This window comes from Dysidea avara, chromosome 1 (genome assembly GCF_963678975.1).
Source record: "Dysidea avara chromosome 1, odDysAvar1.4, whole genome shotgun sequence".
In the NCBI taxonomy this organism is placed as follows: Eukaryota; Metazoa; Porifera; class Demospongiae; order Dictyoceratida; family Dysideidae; genus Dysidea; species Dysidea avara.
The window spans coordinates 13,684,736-13,703,427 of record NC_089272.1 but is presented as its reverse complement, the minus strand read 5'-3'; the positions used below and the strand labels follow the sequence as shown (position 1 = coordinate 13,703,427).

Here is an 18,692-nt window from a genome sequence, read left to right as displayed (position 1 = left end):
ATAATTAGTGATTCCTTTATTAGGCAGCCTTATTATTTCTCCAACTTTCTTAGCTTTAAAAGTGGCTCTGTTAATATGGTTTCACTGTAGTGAGCCCTTGTCAATACTATTTTAATGCATAAATGATATTTAACATACTAATACCATACCTGTTTCACTGCCCGTACAAAAGTCTCAATAGTAGCAGTGAAATTTATCCCGTATTTCACTGACAGCAGTGAAAAAGTTGTAATTGCAATTTCATTGGCTAGAATTTATGTTAACAATGTAGCGCCAATTAGTGTCGACGCGTGTTTAGTACATAGTGACAAATTGCGTACATAGCAAAGCTAATGCACGGCATGCGCATATGCAGCGAGTATGGTATTAACTGGGAATAGCATGGGTAGCAGTGAAATTTGGGATAAATACCACTCTTGTTGTATTGGAAATGGTAAATTTCACTCGGCTTCACCTCGTGAAATTTATCCCCATTTCCAATACAACACTCGTGATATTTATCCCAAATTTCACTGCTACCCATGCTATTACTAGTACCAATATAAGGCTACTTGCAATTGGTATTAGAAATTACACTGTAAAAATACCATACAAACAGCAGTGATTACAAGGCTACACATTAACACTTATAACTCATGATCTACTATTGGTCCCAACTTTAAACTCACAGTGATGAATGATGGGTATTAGAGCAACATGTAAACCAAAAATAAATTTAATTAAAGAATATATATTTTTGAAAATGAAGATCAAAGGAAAAAACTACATTTTTGTGGTTTGACCTTTTCCTTTGAGCAATTATAAAATATTATATATCATCTGAAAGAGAATTTAATAACAATTTCAAAAATCTAAACTAGAAATTTCTACATCGATCACAAGCAAAGTTATGGTCATTTTATTGAAGATGTGTAAGCAAAATAAAATTTTCAGCAGAAACTTTGAGTGGTCATAACTTAAAGGGAGACCAATGAAATCAGCTAAATTTTGGTGTGAGAAAGTTTCTTGATAGGGTCCATGTTTGTGCCAAATTTCATGAAAATCGAAAGGGGTCTGGATTTTTTTTTGCTGATTTGGTATGGAATGACCCGTCTATTAAAAGCAGCCTCGTGTAGTTTGAGTAGTGCTGAGGGTCAAAACTTGTAGTACGATAGTGTAGCTATCCACTGGTGGTGTTAGTTTGATTTTGCCTGATGTGCGATTTGGTTCGGTTCTGTAAAATCTGGTCACATATACGGAATTAAAAATTTCTGAACTACATTAAGATTATGAAAACTGGGGTTACTCGTTGCAATGATTTACAGACAAAAGGTATAATAATGATTTTAATACAATGAAACCTTTATTACTAAAGTACACTCCATATTTGCTTGTACATTTTGAAAATATCCATAAAAGACTAAGATTTTAATCCTACATTTTGAAAATATCCATAAAAGACTAAGATTTTAATCCTAACAGTCTACAGAGTTCCATACAGTTTCACAACTGAAGAGAATCACCCCAAAAATTAGGGACCCACCGATTATGCTCATAATTTTACCTATTATGCTATGCTGCACTGCTCAAAAATTCACCTATTATGCTTAAATTAATGCTCAATATTTACCTATTATGCTCGATTATGCTCAATGTTCATGCCTTAGTTCATATGCTTTGCTACTAGTTTAACACTGTATAGAAAAAAAATGAGTGGCTGGAGCATAAATGATAAATTCTTGCTGCATGTAAGAGAAAAGATCGATATACTCTAATAAAACAGTCAGTTTGATGATTGTTCTATTAGAGTTACTGACTGCTCTATTAGAGTATATCGATCTTATTTTGCAATTGTCATTTTCCAGCAAGAATTTATACTATCATACAAATACTTAACCTATTATGCTGGCATTATGTTCAATGCTTTTAGGTACCTATTATGCTCAAAATTATGCCAGCATAATCGGCGGGTCCCTACCAAAAATATTATTACAGCAAAAGGGGTCAAATTTCTAGTTCCTAAAGTAACCAATATGGAAATGTTCCTAAAGTAACCAATATGGAAAATATTGCATAATTTATTAATCCAACTACACCCTATGAAATTTTTGACACCCAGTTTATTATACCAATTAAGTAAACCCTTTGATATGCATATGATTGAAGTGCATTAAAAGTACTGTGAAGGTAGGTTACAAGCTCCTTTGAAATAGCTGGTAATATGAATTTGTATAATATGTTTTACTTTCACCGCCTACCACATCTGTGGAATGCTTTGCCAAGAATAGATTTATCCCTTCCTATTTGCATTATCAAGCATAACCTATATAGCTAACTACATGTGGAAACACTTAATTCAAAATTTTGATGATACTAATGTGCATTCTTTTCATTACAACTGCCCTTGTTGCCATTGTGTCACAGCATCAATGACACCCTTGTACAGAGAACTTACCTAATTAATTATTTTATTTTTGTATTTCCCCTTTCTTTAGTTTGAGTCCCTGGCAGCACTTGCCAGTGGCTCTAAGTACCTTTATTTGTACTGTCAAATATTAATAATAATAATTATACAACCAAGTACTAAGAATAATAAGAAATGCAGTCAAAATTACGTCATAAATAAAAATAAATAAATAAATAATGAATTAATAATTAATGTTCTCGAAAACTACGAGGCCTAGAGACATGAACTAACTGGGGATAGATTCGCCTGTGAACGAAGGCACAAATATATAATCGTTGTGCCTGTTCGTGCTGATGACTTGACCATACATGTAATTCTATATAACGCCCAGTTTGTTCTTTTTGTTTTTCCTCTGGCCCTAATGGCACTCCCTTCCTCCCACACATCTCTATAGAATTCTAAGAAAATATTTGAAAAATTAATTATAACCTACAGAAAAGAACCTACACAGAACCTACAGCATGCCCAGGGTTCAATGGGCAGGCAGGTGCTCCTCAGCAACAGCAAGATCAACTGCTGGAGGCACGCACGGACACTTGGACTGTTGGATCTTGAGCATGATCCCCTGATGCACATAACTGAAGAACGGAGCAAGGAAAACCCCAAACTACAACGGAGCCAGCCCATCACCACAGAATATGGGGAATTCCACTTCTCACTTAGCAGGCGGGCAAGATGTTTATAAGTGATGGTAGCAGCCCTTCCCATGCCACCTGAAGTGGAAAAAGCAGGGGGGGGGGGGGTAAAACTCCCATGCTCCACCTCCCGAATCCATTCCTTATAGGCACGACGTTTCTCTAGTTCATGTTTTCGAAAAGTAGTAGATAGTGTAGAGGAACGATTAGAAGCTGCAAAGCAGTTAAAAACCCTCACATCAAAGAAGGTATGATGGTATAGGCACCTCCAGAAGCTGGAAGCCCTGATATCTACCCTCGCGTCATCATCCTGAATGGCAGAGCGATAATGCAAGGTCTCACCAGACAAAGGGTGCAGCTGTGGTTCAATCTGGATATTATGGCAGACTTCAGACATCAAACTAGCTGTCAGATTCCTAATTTCATTATGCCGAATAATCAGAAAGGCACCATGTGGGCAGCTAAGGGTGTGGGATAGGCCTTGCCACACACACAGTGAGATGGTAGTTGTGATGGCATGTAGCCATACTTTAAACAAATGGCATCAATGAACTCACCCTTATGAAGTGCAAAGCCATACTGCTCTAGAGGAAGAGCAGTAAGCCAAGAAGAAGAACCTTTCTCGGTGCAGCATTCAACAGCCCAACGCAAAGGTGGAGGGCAGCTGGAAAGTGTGGACTGTAATTGGTTAGATAAGGATCGCTCTTTGACAGAAGAAAGGTGAAGAAAAATCTCATGCTGATGATGAACTACATCTTCAGACAAAGCAGGGTTTTGATGGTAAATCGCCCAGTACCACACCCTTGCTTAATTACAGATTGCACGAAGGAGAAGATTAGCGAATGTCCATGGAGGAGAGCCAGAGGCCACTATACACGTAAACAAGAAGATTACAAGTAAGTTTTTATGTTTGTAACGTTTTAAGTCTCCATGCCAGCTGCCAGTGGATTCGTTCACATAAAATAATTATGTAATTAAACCATAGATTATCAATACAAGAAAACATTAAAACACATGCCCCGCTCTTTACAATACAGTTACATATTATAAAATACAAGTAAACAATCTTGTCTTGTGCAGCTGGCATGGCGAACTTCCTTTGTGTTGGTGTCAGGCAATTCAATACGTGCTTAATCTTTTTTGCCTTCACCTGGCAAGTTAGCTACTAGGCTCTGGCTGGCTTGGATGTCTTCCTTTATCTGGTTCATCTGGCTTGCATACTCCTACAGTATTGTGTAGCTATCTCCTGCAAGTTGTGCATGCATAACTATAGTGTGTCACCCATCACTGTGCCATTGCTATACAACTGATGAACCTTATTTAACTCTAGTTGATGTTGATACTGTGCTGTATATTGGCTAATAATTTTTATCTGGTTATGTTTCCTATAATGTATTGCTGCATACAGTACTGTAATAATGTATAGTTCTCTCCTGTATGTGTTGTATACATATACTGTGTACACATCACTGTGCCATTACCACACCAATGATGTACTGGCACTTAGCTACTGGTGGCCTTTAGTTATGATGCCACTATTGTGTTGTATCTGTCACTACTGTGACATATTGAGTTGATTTGGGGATCGTGTCATCGTGCCTTCACCACCTAATAGCCTTACCGGGGGGTTGTCACGTTGGTGTATGTACTTGGTTGTATGTGACGCGGTCCTAGTAATAATTTTGCTACTAAAGTTCTATATGTACTGTACCTTGGTAGTGAGTTATACATGTAGGTGCAGGGGTCCCGGGGGTGCATCCCCAGCTGCTGACAGATTATATATATATATATTAAAATTTTAGATTTCTGATTATAAAACTATTTCCAACATGATTTCCTTAATTAGTCCCATATGGAAATTATTATGGTTTATGGCTGGTTGGGCTTTGAAAATAGTCATCCAAATACATATCCAAATTCACCTATTGAAATGAAAAAGTCTTACATTTATCATTCTTTAATATTGTGTTCAATTATGAACGTTCTATTAGAGTAGTTTTGACTGCCCTTTTAGAATATGTGATCTTTATAAAGATTTTCAATACATACCCTCAATCCACTTTGAGGAATCAATGTAAGTTTCCTATTACACTTTAGCTATTCTGCCCTGCCCTGTTCCCATTTGTTCTGTGTGTTTGTGCTGACAAACTGTGATAGTCTGGTATTCCTGCTGCAAGTCTACAAGTTAAAATTTCAGAATGGGTTTCTTGAACTCCTTAAATATGTGGCTGATAAGGTACTGGTCTAGCTACATACGTAGCTGAATATTTTGCCTGCAAATCTAGTTCTGTATGCTGTTTAGTTTAGGTTATAACCTTTGCTTATGAGTGTGATACCTTAGATCATACATCATTCTACGTAATCAACTGCTGATCATGCAACTCCATGGTAACCCCACATGTTTAAAAGTTTCTAGGGCTACTTTGTGTATGCTAGCTGTATCAAAATTATCCCTTATGTCAGCATTATACATTATTATGGCATACAAAGCCAATAACAGAACTATATTCGGATACAAATTTGCTGGAGTGATCTATGAAAAATTGTTATGCTAATGTGTACATTATCTATGATATCTATGTCCTACACATGCTGATCAAAATTGTATGTCTTGTATCAGGTACATACCGTAGCATTTTGTGTATGTTTTCATTAATATTCACTGCTTGAAGGTTCTTAGTTTACTAATTGGTTAAGATGCCTTACTGTAGTTATACTGATAGTAAAGTGTCAGTAAACTTAAGTATATGGAACATAATTATTTTACTAAGTTTTAAACTCTCAGTAAAACATCAGTGAATGCGGGTTTACTGAAAAACTACTAAAATAACAAACAATTAACTGTTCCATATACTGGGGATATACCACTGTAGTAAACTAAGATACTTCAAGCAGTGATTGAAATCTATAGATATTAAGCTAGGTGTCTAACAAGTTGATCCATACAATGAAAGCACACATAAACTGGACATATTAAAATATGAAAATTTGGAAAAAGGATCACTCACAAAATAAGAAGGGATTACTGGAGTATATAAATCAACAAGGATCGCGGTTACAGTGAATAAACAATAAATCTACAAATCCCTATTTTGGCTGTCAAAGTAAGCAGATGATTTGAGTTGAAATAATTGTGACCAGGCCTGCAAAAATACGGCATGTGGATACAAACTACACCCTGTCACACAATGGGTCATATATATCTCAGTACTGGAATAGAATACCATCTGCATTCTATTACTTGCATTATAAAGCCAATTAAATGAGTAACACAACCTGAACGTTTCATGGCCATATCTTATTAATATCAAAAGTTATGAGCCATGAAAGTTTGAAAAATTAGGCAAATTTTATGTGCCCACATGCCCTATTTTTGCAGGCCCGGTCACAATTATGGTTTTCAGGGGTGTAGCCAGAATTTTTTAAGGGGGGTTCCAACAGTGGTAAAGAGTTACCAGAAGCAGGGGTCTGGGGGCACACCAGAGCCGCTGAAAGATTTTCAATATTTTAATAAATCAAAACTCAGCAAATTGCTATATTTTATGCAAAAAGTACATTAATTATAATGCATTTATAGCCCCTGGGATGAAGCTATAGTACTAGAAAAAGCTACTTAGTGGAAACAGACAGCATAACACATAGAGACACATATTATAGTAATCTGTAAGTGATAGTTATCTCACTGGTATAGGAACCATAAATCTACTGATACAAATATATCATGACTTACAATCAAAACATTATAACTATATTATATATACAAATGATATGCATACCAGTAGCATGAATTCATTTTGCATAATACAAGTGATAAGTTACTGGAGTTCTATACACCAAAGCTACAGCAACATAAAGTCATACTCAGTTTTGCGTTTAATGTTAGAATGTCTGAAAAAGTTCATATGAATATGGATATTTACACGCATGTTCTAGTAGAGTATACCTGCATGACTACTCTATTAGAATATATACCTGACTGCTCTATTAGAGTATATCGATATTTTGAAGAGGGCTCGTGTTACCTCTGTAAATCCTTCCCTGAGAGATGAATGCAAGCTTTATCAATTGTTGTGCTGTGTCATTACACCATATTACTCACTCATTTTGTCCTGCCACACTAAATGGTGTGTTAGAGTCCTGCTTGCAGAAGTCTAAATTTTACAGGGGGTTCCTGAACCCCTTGGAACCCCCCTCCCTACGCCCCTGGACTTTTGTCACAATGTGGGTTAATTCAATGTAATCACAATCCTTGTTGATTTACTCCAGTAATTCCTTCTTGTTTCGTGAGCAATCCCTATTCCTAATTCTAGAATTTTAATGTGTCTATTTTAATGTGTCTAAATTGCCCCGCCTTACCTTACTTTAGTAAACTAGAATGGTCAAGTTTTAATGAGCGTATCACTTCCTGCTTGCATGTGTTTTTGTTTTTTTTTGTCTTTTTTTAGCTGCTGCTGCTGCTGCTGCTGCTGCTGCTGCTGCTGCTGCTGCTGCTGCTGCTGCTGCTGCTGCTGCTGCTGCTGCTGCTGCTGCTGCTGCTGCTGCTGCTGCTGCTGCTGCTGCTGCTGCTGCTGCTGCTGCTGCTGCTGCTGCTGCTGCTGCTGCTGCTGCTGCTGCTGCTGCTGCTGCTGCTGCTGCTGCTGCTGCTGCTGCTGCTGCTGCTGCTGCTGCTGCTGCTGCTGCTGCTGCTGCTGCTGCTGCTGCTGCTGCTGCTGCTGCTGCTGCTGCTGCTGCTGCTGCTGCTGCTGCTGCTGCTGCTGCTGCTGCTGCTGCTGCTGCTGCTGCTGCTGCTGCTGCTGCTGCTGCTGCTGCTGCTGCTGCTGCTGCTGCTGCTGCTGCTGCTGCTGCTGCTGCTGCTGCTGCTGCTGCTGCTGCTGCTGCTGCTGCTGCTGCTGCTGCTGCTGCTGCTGCTGCTGCTGCTGCTGCTGCTGCTGCTGCTGCTGCTGCTGCTGCTGCTGCTGCTGCTGCTGCTGCTGCTGCTGCTGCTGCTGCTGCTGCTGCTGCTGCTGCTGCTGCTGCTGCTGCTGCTGCTGCTGCTGCTGCTGCTGCTGCTGCTGCTGCTGCTGCTGCTGCTGCTGCTGCTGCTGCTGCTGCTGCTGCTGCTGCTGCTGCTGCTGCTGCTGCTGCTGCTGCTGCTGCTGCTGCTGCTGCTGCTGCTGCTGCTGCTGCTGCTGCTGCTGCTGCTGCTGCTGCTGCTGCTGCTGCTGCTGCTGCTGCTGCTGCTGCTGCTGCTGCTGCTGCTGCTGCTGCTGCTGCTGCTGCTGCTGCTGCTGCTGCTGCTGCTGCTGCTGCTGCTGCTGCTGCTGCTGCTGCTGCTGCTGCTGCTGCTGCTGCTGCTGCTGCTGCTGCTGCTGCTGCTGCTGCTGCTGCTGCTGCTGCTGCTGCTGCTGCTGCTGCTGCATGCACTTAAGGATGGAAACAAGCTATTGAGTGCAAGGTAAGGCCAGGCCAAGTTGATTCACAGTTTATTGTCACCGCCCGCATGGGTTTTTAGGAATAGAGCAACAATTTCATAATTCATTACTTCTCACATGCATGATAATCACACTGTTAAAAACGAAGTGCTATAGTAGCACCGCTAGGTGCTATTTTTTGACTGAAGCAGTCAACATTTAGCACTTTTAGGTGCTATCATAGCATTTTTAGGTGCTACCATAGCACATCAGTTTTAATAGTGCATATATTGCTTACGCTTCCAAACTCGTTTTTGTATATGAAAACATGGTGTGTGCAACAAACGTAACGATTATCCCCAGTTAGAACCTTCAATAAATGGATTTCTAAAGAGAGAGATTGCATAAACGAGTAGCTAAGTATTTATAGTGGCGTAATCAGTTAAAGTATGTAGCTAGTAACTGTCTTTTTACATATTTTTCCATGTTTAAAAAATTATGAAATATGAAAAATGACCTCCCACCCGCATGACTTTTTCAAATATCCCGGACGATAAACTGTGAATCAACTTGGCCTGGCCTAACTAAACAGTTGAGTATGTAGTATAAAGTATAGCTAAATAAGTGATATTCTGATATGCCATCCAATTCAATGGTGCTTTGAGTTTCAACATAGGAATAAAAATATAGAATTTAATATCCATATTTCATTCAATTACTCGAATCCAAAACATACACTTAGTATCAATGAAAATTTCTGAGTACATTTCTATGTAAAAAGTATTTAAGCCTGCCCACTACAAGGATTGTGTTTTGATGTATTTTTAATTTTGTGAATCATCAATGTATAATTAATGAATTGCATTCTCCAAGTCTGTTCTTGGGTTTGGAGATTAGATCAGATAACCTGAAGAAATGTGAACACCTAAGAATTACTAACAAACAAAGTCATGTCATTCATAGTTATCTCTTGGGGAATTCTATTATTGTTGAGGTTTCACACACAAAGTATCTTGGGGTCGTACCATTGACAAGAAACTATCATGGAATGAAAACATACAAAAAAATCACTAGCAAGGCAAACCAAGTTAATGGCTTTTTATGTCATAATATACACCAATGTCCTGTCACTGTTATTACTACTTGATGGTTCAACCTATTAGTGTTGAATATGCACCTTCTTTATGGCACCATGCACTTTCATTAACACAAACCAACTAGAATCCATCCAAAGAAGAGTGGCTAGGTTTTGTTATAATGGTTTTCTAGATACGGTAGCGTATATATTTAAGAATGACATTATTCTTTTACTGATAGAATGATGTCATCCTTAAATTTATCTACCTTGAGCAAAGAAGAAACAGAGCAAAGTTAATCATGATGTATAAGATAATAAATGGCAGTGTATAAGTGTACCTTTTACCTATTCACTGCCCATCAAGATAAGAATACAATACTCAGCTACAAACTATGGTTGACTCTTACAAATTTTCTTTTTCCCTCAGTAGTTAGACTTTGGAACACACTCCCCCTTTGTAATTAGCTCCTCCACCCTAAATGAGTTTTGTACTAGCCTGCACATTTACTATGATCACTCACCTGTGCATTTTGATTCCTGCATAGCAACAAATATATATTATAATGGTGAAAAGTCAAGTACAAAGTTGGATGCATTTTTCAATGATTTTCAAAAATTCGGTCACATAATAGAATCTAAACTAAAACTACCAAGCTGTAAAGAAAGAGTGCAGCTCCCAAAAAGGCCAGGGTGAAAAAAGATGTGAAATCCAAGGTGGTGGCCAAGAAATGGCTGTGATGGTAGGTTAATGGCAAAATTTTTAATTACGACAATTCAGGTGAATTTGTGTTGCCTCCTCCACATTTCACTAGGATTCGGCACCAAATTCACCTGAATTGTCGTAATTAAAAATTTTGCCATTAACCTACCATCACAGCCATTTCTTGACCGCCACCTTGGATTTCACATCTTTTTTCACCCTGGCTTTTACACTTTTTTTACAGCTTGGCTGTTTTGGTTCAGATATCACTTCTTTTGTATTGCAAGCCACAAAGCCGGCCGTAAACTGGCTTTGGTACTTCCTTTTAACTTGTTTTTTTTCTTTATTTCAGGAATTGTGGAACAAAAGAAGCAATTGTGTGTATAGCTTTTTGTCTGATTAAATATTTGTATGTTTAACAGTGAATGATTATCACATACTGTAGGTAATGAGGTGACTTCTTATACATAACTGAACTGTAGCTGAAACTCTCATTGTTTGTAGCCGAACTCTTTTCAGGGTGACTTGTTTCTAGCTGAACTCTCTAAATAGTGATTTGTTTCCAGAACATATTTCTACAGGGTGATTTGTTTGTAGCTGATCTCTATACGGTTTACTTGCTTCTAGCTGATCTCTCTTCAGGATGACGGCTGTATTAGAGTATATCTCAATCTCGCATTCGCTACACCAAGTTGGATTTTGTGTTGTAACTTTGTGGCTTTAAGTCTGATTCTTCTCCACCATTGAAGAACCTGTCTAAGATGATTACTCCATCTGTACAGAGACCAAGCGGTTTTTCTGGTAGGCGTGGCAAGTAGTCTTTTTCTTTATAATAGATAATCTCGATTGCGTAATTGTTACACACTGTTGGTTTTTTCATTGTATTTTCGTGGTTTTTAGCTCGATTTCTTTCAAACCACAAAAGGTTTGAGGTTCAATAGTTAATCTATTCACCCACAGATTTTCAGCTTCTTCCCATAAGCGGTTTATCCTGTAGGCGTGACAACATATTGGTGTTATTTTTCGTGAATAATCGCTAATAATTCCTTCACTGTTTATCGTATTTCAGCCAAACTTGGTACCAATATGCACTTTTATGCCCCCCTTTTGTGTGCCACAGTTCAAGGCAATCGGATATAGCGTTCGCGTTTTATGGCTGTTTTTGTACGTGCGCGAAAAGAGGAAAAAAAGAAAAAACCAAGAAACTAAGCCAAATTTTGAAGTCGAATATCTCGGGAACGCTTGAAGCGATTTCGCTCAAATTTGGTATGTGGAGTACTGAAGTTGGTGGGCGTGTTCACAACAAAATTCGTCTTGTTTCGTAAAGGCAGCACAGAGCTACGGAGGTGCCAAAATCGCATTTTCTTTCTTCCTGTCAATGTACTCACGGCTGGCTACTTGGCTGCATGACACACTACTGTGTGTCTTGATATGCTTCCTGTACTCATATATTTATCACCCCTTTAGATGATGGTAACGTCATGAAAAGTATGACAACATGCATGTACAAGAGATAATGGGGGCCCAGACTCAAGTTGAAATAACAAGGGCCCTGGCAAGGCATAAATATAAAAAACGCACACATAACAACAACACCAAGACACAGTACAGCACAATAATTAGTCCAACAGATCAGTAACGTCCCATGATGTTGAGGATCTGGCATTGAAGATCCTATACAAAGTTACAAACAAGACATAGCAACTTTTGCTGCTTGCTGAAGGATGCCACAAATAGAATGTTTTGATTGATGGAACACTTCTGACAATTTTGCTACTGTTGCTGGCATAAAATGGCCTAAACAGCCAAATTCAACCATCACAAGCTCAACGGAAAGAGTGTACGGTTACGATCTTGTAGCAGTGGACCATATATAGCGATCTTGTTTTCTATGGCTAGCAGCTAAAAAGTGGTGCTTGGTATTAGTAACTACAGAAAAAGTATTTCATTAAAATGGATGCCAATTTTGTTACTGATCTTTACTGAGAGTACGCTTGACTGCTCTATTAGAGTATTTTGATCATTTTTGCAGACATTCCTTTGTCAAAAATTGTAGATGCATGTCCTTCCTTCCTCTCTATAAATAAGATGTGAAGCTATTATAGGTTTATTGCACTACGCTGTACTTTTGTTTTCTGCACAGCCAAACTTTGGCTGCAAGCCCACTAATGCAAAATTCAAGGAGGGTAAAACTCCCTTCCTATAGTGTCTTTAAAACTTCAAAGTTATACCTTTTGAAAGTGATGTTTTCTAAACTATGGGTGACACACCTTATCTTATAGGGTATGTTATAAGCTGTTGTATTCACAATATGTTCACTATACATCAGAAAAGCTTTACATTTTGATTTATGTTGTATGTAATGAACTTGTACACTATACTTGTAAGTGACAATGTTCACATATACAATTCTATTTCTTGGATATATACATCATCATTATAGCTTATGTGCTACCACTAGCAGTACCTATACCCTATCATGTAGATTATGCTCACCATAAAGTAATCTTATTTGCTACAGTACCTTGTATAACGGTTGTCCTTGTGACCTACTACTCCTATACTCTCTCACTCCCTCCATGCAGCACTTCATTCATGTATATAATGCTAACAATTATTCATGCAATCAGTGGACCTGACCTACAGGGGAGCCAAGTACGGCACAGCATGACTATTGTTGTATGGCTGTAATATAAAGCAGAATTTCAGGGGGTCTGGGTGCAACCCCCAGAAGTTTTGCAATTTGAAGGCTAGAAAACTACCTAAAATTTATGCTAAAAACATGAAAAATGCTAATAATAATAGCAATGTCAATCTATACTGTACCTTTTCCCCAAGATTTTTCAAAAAAAATTTTTCAGCAGGAAGGCCATGGCCCCCCTTAGCATCACCTATGCATGCAATTGTGCATTGCGGTATTGGTTACAAGTACAAAAATGCTGCGCTGTTGAGAAATTCACGTGCACTGTATACTGATAAAGAGTCAACTAAAGAATGGCTGGGAGAAATGTGCACAATAAGAGCACAAAGAGAAAAAAACCACAAACCACACAGATTCACTATAAGCCATTGCATGTGTTCCACAGGTGCATCATAAAAGGAAAAGCTAAATAGAGCTGATGGTGTATAATACTCAATTGGCATACAGGTATAATTGTCACATTAATCACATAGTGATAGTATAGGAGTGCAATTAATCACATGGTTTGTTTTTTGTAAATGCACCTTAAAGCAGTCAATTAAATAACATAACCAGAGAAGCCATTTAAATGCAACTAGATAGAGATAATAAATAGCCAATCAAATAGACTGACAATAGAAACCTTGTAAGTACAAAAGTACTATTATTTTCAGTAGCCAAGCCTTTTAAGTACAATGACTAAAAAGCCTATTTACACCTGTGCTTTAATTTTTAAAATGGTTCTAAAACCTCAGATGTAAACAGATTCATAAGTGGTTTAACTATGGCAACAGTCCAACAGTGAGGTAAAAGCACTAATTACAGCATGCAGTGATCATAAGATTCAAGGCAAACTTGATGGTGCCAGAAAAAAACATAACTTGACTCATTCAAATATGTCCACACCGGCCATGCTTTGTCTACTACAACCCTACCCACCAGCCACACTCCCTATCAGCTATTAATCAGCTCTCCAACTGGTAAACACAAGGCTGGACTGAATAATTTCACTGACAAAAACATATATAATTCCTTTTAACAAGAAAAAAACTCTACTTATTTTGAGGCTTCTCTTCTACAAAGCAGTAACTAGAGAATTAATACCTGTATTAACGGTCACCTGAATTAAGTGGTCACAAATATTTTTCCCATAGAAAAGTGTGCATTGTAGTTGTCACCTGTCTAACATGTATAGCAGCCAACCAAGAATTCATATAAATCACTGTATACATCAACTCTCATAATTATACGGTTGTTACATTATAACGAATAGTTAGAGACTTGTATCTGGCACAATCGACAATGTGTTACCATTTCAATAAACTCGCAATTATCACACTTCCTACCTTTCAATGAATACTATATAACCTATCTGGATTCATGCTTAAAAGTATTCAGTGGCATATAGCCATGTTACTACAGTTGGAGTGAGCCTCTTAGCTAATAGTAATAATCCATTGTATGGCAACCAAACTGTTGCTGACAGAGTTGGGGGTAAATAGTTACAACTAGTAATAACTAGTTACTTCTCTTGTAACTAGTAACTTGTAACTAGTCCAAAAAGTAACTAAGTTACAATAGTTACTAATAACTAGTAATCATACTTTAAAAGTAAGAACACTCTTCAATTTTTGTACCACACATACACGCACATTTATATATAAATAGACATGTTCTCTGTATATATTGTTCTCCATGATTCAGCTTGAGTAATAGACACAACAGCAGTTGAAACTGAGCTGAAATGGCCACAAATTGGTATTTTCAGGAAGTGGCTACACATGTGTACAGTTCTCTTCTTCCCTTGCTAAGACATATGTTTCATGATTATTATATATACTCAGATAATATCTGAGTATAACAATCATGAACACATGGTACAAAAGTTAATAAACAAGCACATGAAAGTGACTAATAGTGTAACTTCTAATCACTTTGAAGTAACTGGTGCTGTGGAACTGTGGGACAAAAGTATTGAGTAACAAATAACTAGTTACCTTTTTGAAGTAACTACCCCAACTCTGGTTGCTGACCACCTTATGCAGGTTTTCTCTATAAACAACCAAACTAAGGTAACCGTTATACACAGCTTGACAATGTGCTAACTCCATTGCTCACTCCTTAAGCAATACAATCACCAGTTAGACGTTAATGGTCACACAGAACTGGATACATGCACACTACAAAGCATGAATCGAAGATGTGAATAGCAGGCAATCACAAGAATGTGTGTTCATGCAAATGTGATATACTCTAAATGTGTTGTAGATCTTGTGGTGTATGTAATCGTGATGTGTAGGAGATGATAGTTCAGAAATGTGATCATCTCCTACACATCACTGAGGCACATTTTATGCTCATCATGTTTAGAGTTCATCACGTATGTACAAATATGCATTTTATTGTAGTGTAGTACCCATAACAGACAAAATTTCACTTGGGTTTCTATTGTGACTGTTGCTCATGTCATTACAGATATTCCCAAATTGCACTCAATGACATGTGTGATTACCTACTGTATAATAATTATTATAAAGTATATATGGTATAGCTACTGTATGCAAGCCGCTCTTAATTTATAATTAATGAATAATAATAATATAATTAATGAATAATCTAAAACTATCAACCACATAATTTAACCTCGATAAGTTTAATAAGCTGAAGTGTGTCTATATCCTGACTCATAACTACCACAGGCTGCATGCTATTACCAATATACACAGGCTCCTATATATATATATATTATATATATACAGGTAGTACTCTCCAGATTTGATACTTCTATAGATAATCTTAGCACATACTTCTAAAAACTGGCAACATTTTTGGTACAAACAGAGTCAACTGACACATAAACACAATACAACAAACAGCAGTACAGTCCAGTATTAAAGAAACTGTTGACAGGTTGTAAACACCATTTACAGGGGAAAGAAAACTCGACAAAATTAAGCAGATTGTAGCAATGGGTATAGTTGTATAGAAAAATATTGCAATACCTTTAGCATCATTAAAAAGTTTATATTTGACATTGTTAAAATGTTTGCGATAGACTCGACGAATTAAGAAAGCAAACAAACATAAGATCACAGCCATTACAAAATGCGGAATGTAAAACAATCCAATTAAACTAGATGGCAGGCAGTACACCACCTTTTGACGAACTTGATCTTCTACAGGCTGTAACCTTTCCCTTGCAACGTTACTCTTATTAACAAATGTGAACACCACGTGGTAAATTGTGTTGATAAGTATCCAACCAATGGAGGTAGCAATAAAAGAGTTGTCTGTCACTAACCATCTTGGCTCTCGTTTGAAAGAGTAAAATATCCTGTAGATCCTCCAACTCTTCAATAATGTCATATTGAGGACTAGTAACAGTCCAAGATCAAACAACCATTGTATCATCTGGCATAAAGTAGAGAATATCACCATATCATGTTCCATGATTGATCTGATTACAAGCAGCACTCCACTTAACAGTAACAAGTTGTTACCACCAAATATTATGTAATTTAGTAGAGGACTTGATGCTTTGATTGAATAAAAAGAGTAATAGCGTAAGTTAATCAATGTAGAGAAACCATTCCATACAAATCCTACTACTAAAAATAGCAACATCAATATACCTGCCCACTTTTGAGCTAACATTGTCTCTGTGGGGAACTTGTCTGGGGGAGGATTATCCACTGGCCACAATAATACTGTGTTGTTAATAGATAAACTGCCATGGTCTGAACTATTGATTGGAGGATGGTAGAGACCAATTATATTGATAGTTCCAGGTCCTTGAGGCTGAATAAATTCTATAGTGAGTTGTCGTGTATGTGCTTCATCAAAGAAGATTTGTCCAGAAGCACCAGCAAAAGAAATTTCAGCTAATTCTTCTACTATTGTTCCAGAAATATTAGAATTACCTAATGTAAAGTTAGCTAAACTTGAATTAAATTGAGATAGTTTTTCTTCAGTGTTATGTAGTGCCAAACCCAATGTCCACATAGAATCATAAGCAAGTGTGGCCCAGTCATTCAGCAGTGATAAGCTATAATTGTCTCCTTTCTCACTAGCATATTTTCTAGATTCCTCAACATAAGACTCATAGTACTGATCAAACGTTTTACCAGTGACACTAATGGTATTGTCAGTGGTGGTCAATTTGTAGCCCAGACAAATACTTCCTTCTATTGCTTGCTGAAACTCATCATTCCCTTTGCAATATTCACCTGCTGATCTGTTGAGCAAGACACATACATCATAGAGTATCCATATGATACGGGGGTATACAAGATTATGACGATAAAGGTAGCACATCAAATCACGACCCATTGCTCGGCTGGCTGCCAGTATACCAATTCTCATACCAGATGAACGAATGTCATTTAGATCAATGAATTGGACATAGTCATCTAAAGTTTCACCCTCATCTCTGGGCTGTCCAGTACTACCAGTGTACACCTCCTCTGCATCATCAATGCGGTACCGGATGCCCGCACGTAGGGTAGAGACCGAATGTTCTATCCAAGTTCCATCAAACCCAGCCTTGAGTATACCATAACGTTTCCACTTAAATGTTTCAAGCAAGCTGATTATTGCTTCTGAAGTAGTTCCATCACTATATACTGTTCGAAAGAAGTAAGGATATGAACTGGTGAGTGATAAAAAATGTGAGGTTGCTCCGTAGGACACTTGGGGAAGGCGAACATCATCCCTTCCAGCAATGGAAGCAACAGCAATTGTAGAACTAGAACAAGCTGCTCCTAGAATGGCCACTGGTTTATGTGCACTGTGCAGAGCGTTACTCACAAACTTGCGAACTCCGATGTCACGATCACATCCCGAGTTAGCTTCTATCAACTCCAATTCGTATCCAGGTAAAATACTACCATTTAAGTTAATCTCGTTTGTGGCCAATCTTGCGGCAGGTATGACATATTCTCCGTTCCAAGGTGACCCTCGATATGGGAACAACCCAAGTACTCGTAATCGATTAGTCCGTATATCGCGTTCGTCAACATTGGCACCTCCACTGGCACACTGCGCAAGCACAGAGACCATGCTGAATAGAGACACCGAGTTTAGTTCCATCATTATGCTGCTGAATTCGAATCAGGGATAATCGGTTTACGAGTTCAATCAACTGCTGAAACACAAGACTTCAGTGTAGCCATCATCTATCATGATCTATGTTGTGACACCGTAGTAGGCAAGTGATGCTCCGGATTGCACAACCGGCCGTCCGGATAACTATACAAGTCCAGTTGCCGTCCGCCCCTTCATCTCTATGCAAAGGGGCGGGCGCTAACAGACTAATGAATAGGTTATCAGAATGGGTAAACACCTGGCAACGTAGATTCGATGTTAGTAAATGTACTGTCATACGTTGTACAAGATCTTTGACACCATTCAATCACGTCTATACCCTCAATAATCACATCTTAAATCTATCTGATCAACACACTTACTTGGGAGTAATCCTTAATAGCTATATCACTATCTTGGTCACCACACATTTCTAGTATTGTTACTAAAGCATCTAAAACACTTAATTTTCTGAAACGCAATTTAAACAAATGCTCAAAACAAGTTGAAGAATCTGCTTATCTAACAATGGTCGGGCCACAACTAGAATATGCATCTGACGTCTGGGACCCTCACCAAACTGGAGATATTGCAGAGCTAGAAAAAAGTACAACGAAGAGCAGCACGTTGGGTAATGAATGATTATGGTAGACTTAGTTCTGTCACCTCAATGTTAAATCA

The 18,692-nt window shown here is 38.1% G+C and overlaps 1 protein-coding gene across 1 annotated transcript; it reads right to left on the bottom strand.

The window, feature by feature from the left end:
• Positions 1-15,703: 15,703 nt before the first annotated feature.
• LOC136248593 (gamma-aminobutyric acid type B receptor subunit 2-like) lies at positions 15,704-18,145 on the bottom strand. Its single transcript, XM_066040364.1, has one exon. It carries the CDS (start codon positions 18,018-18,020, stop codon positions 15,726-15,728), a length of 2,295 nt encoding a protein of 764 aa, XP_065896436.1. The 5' UTR covers positions 18,021-18,145; the 3' UTR covers positions 15,704-15,725.
• Positions 18,146-18,692: the final 547 nt, after the last annotated feature.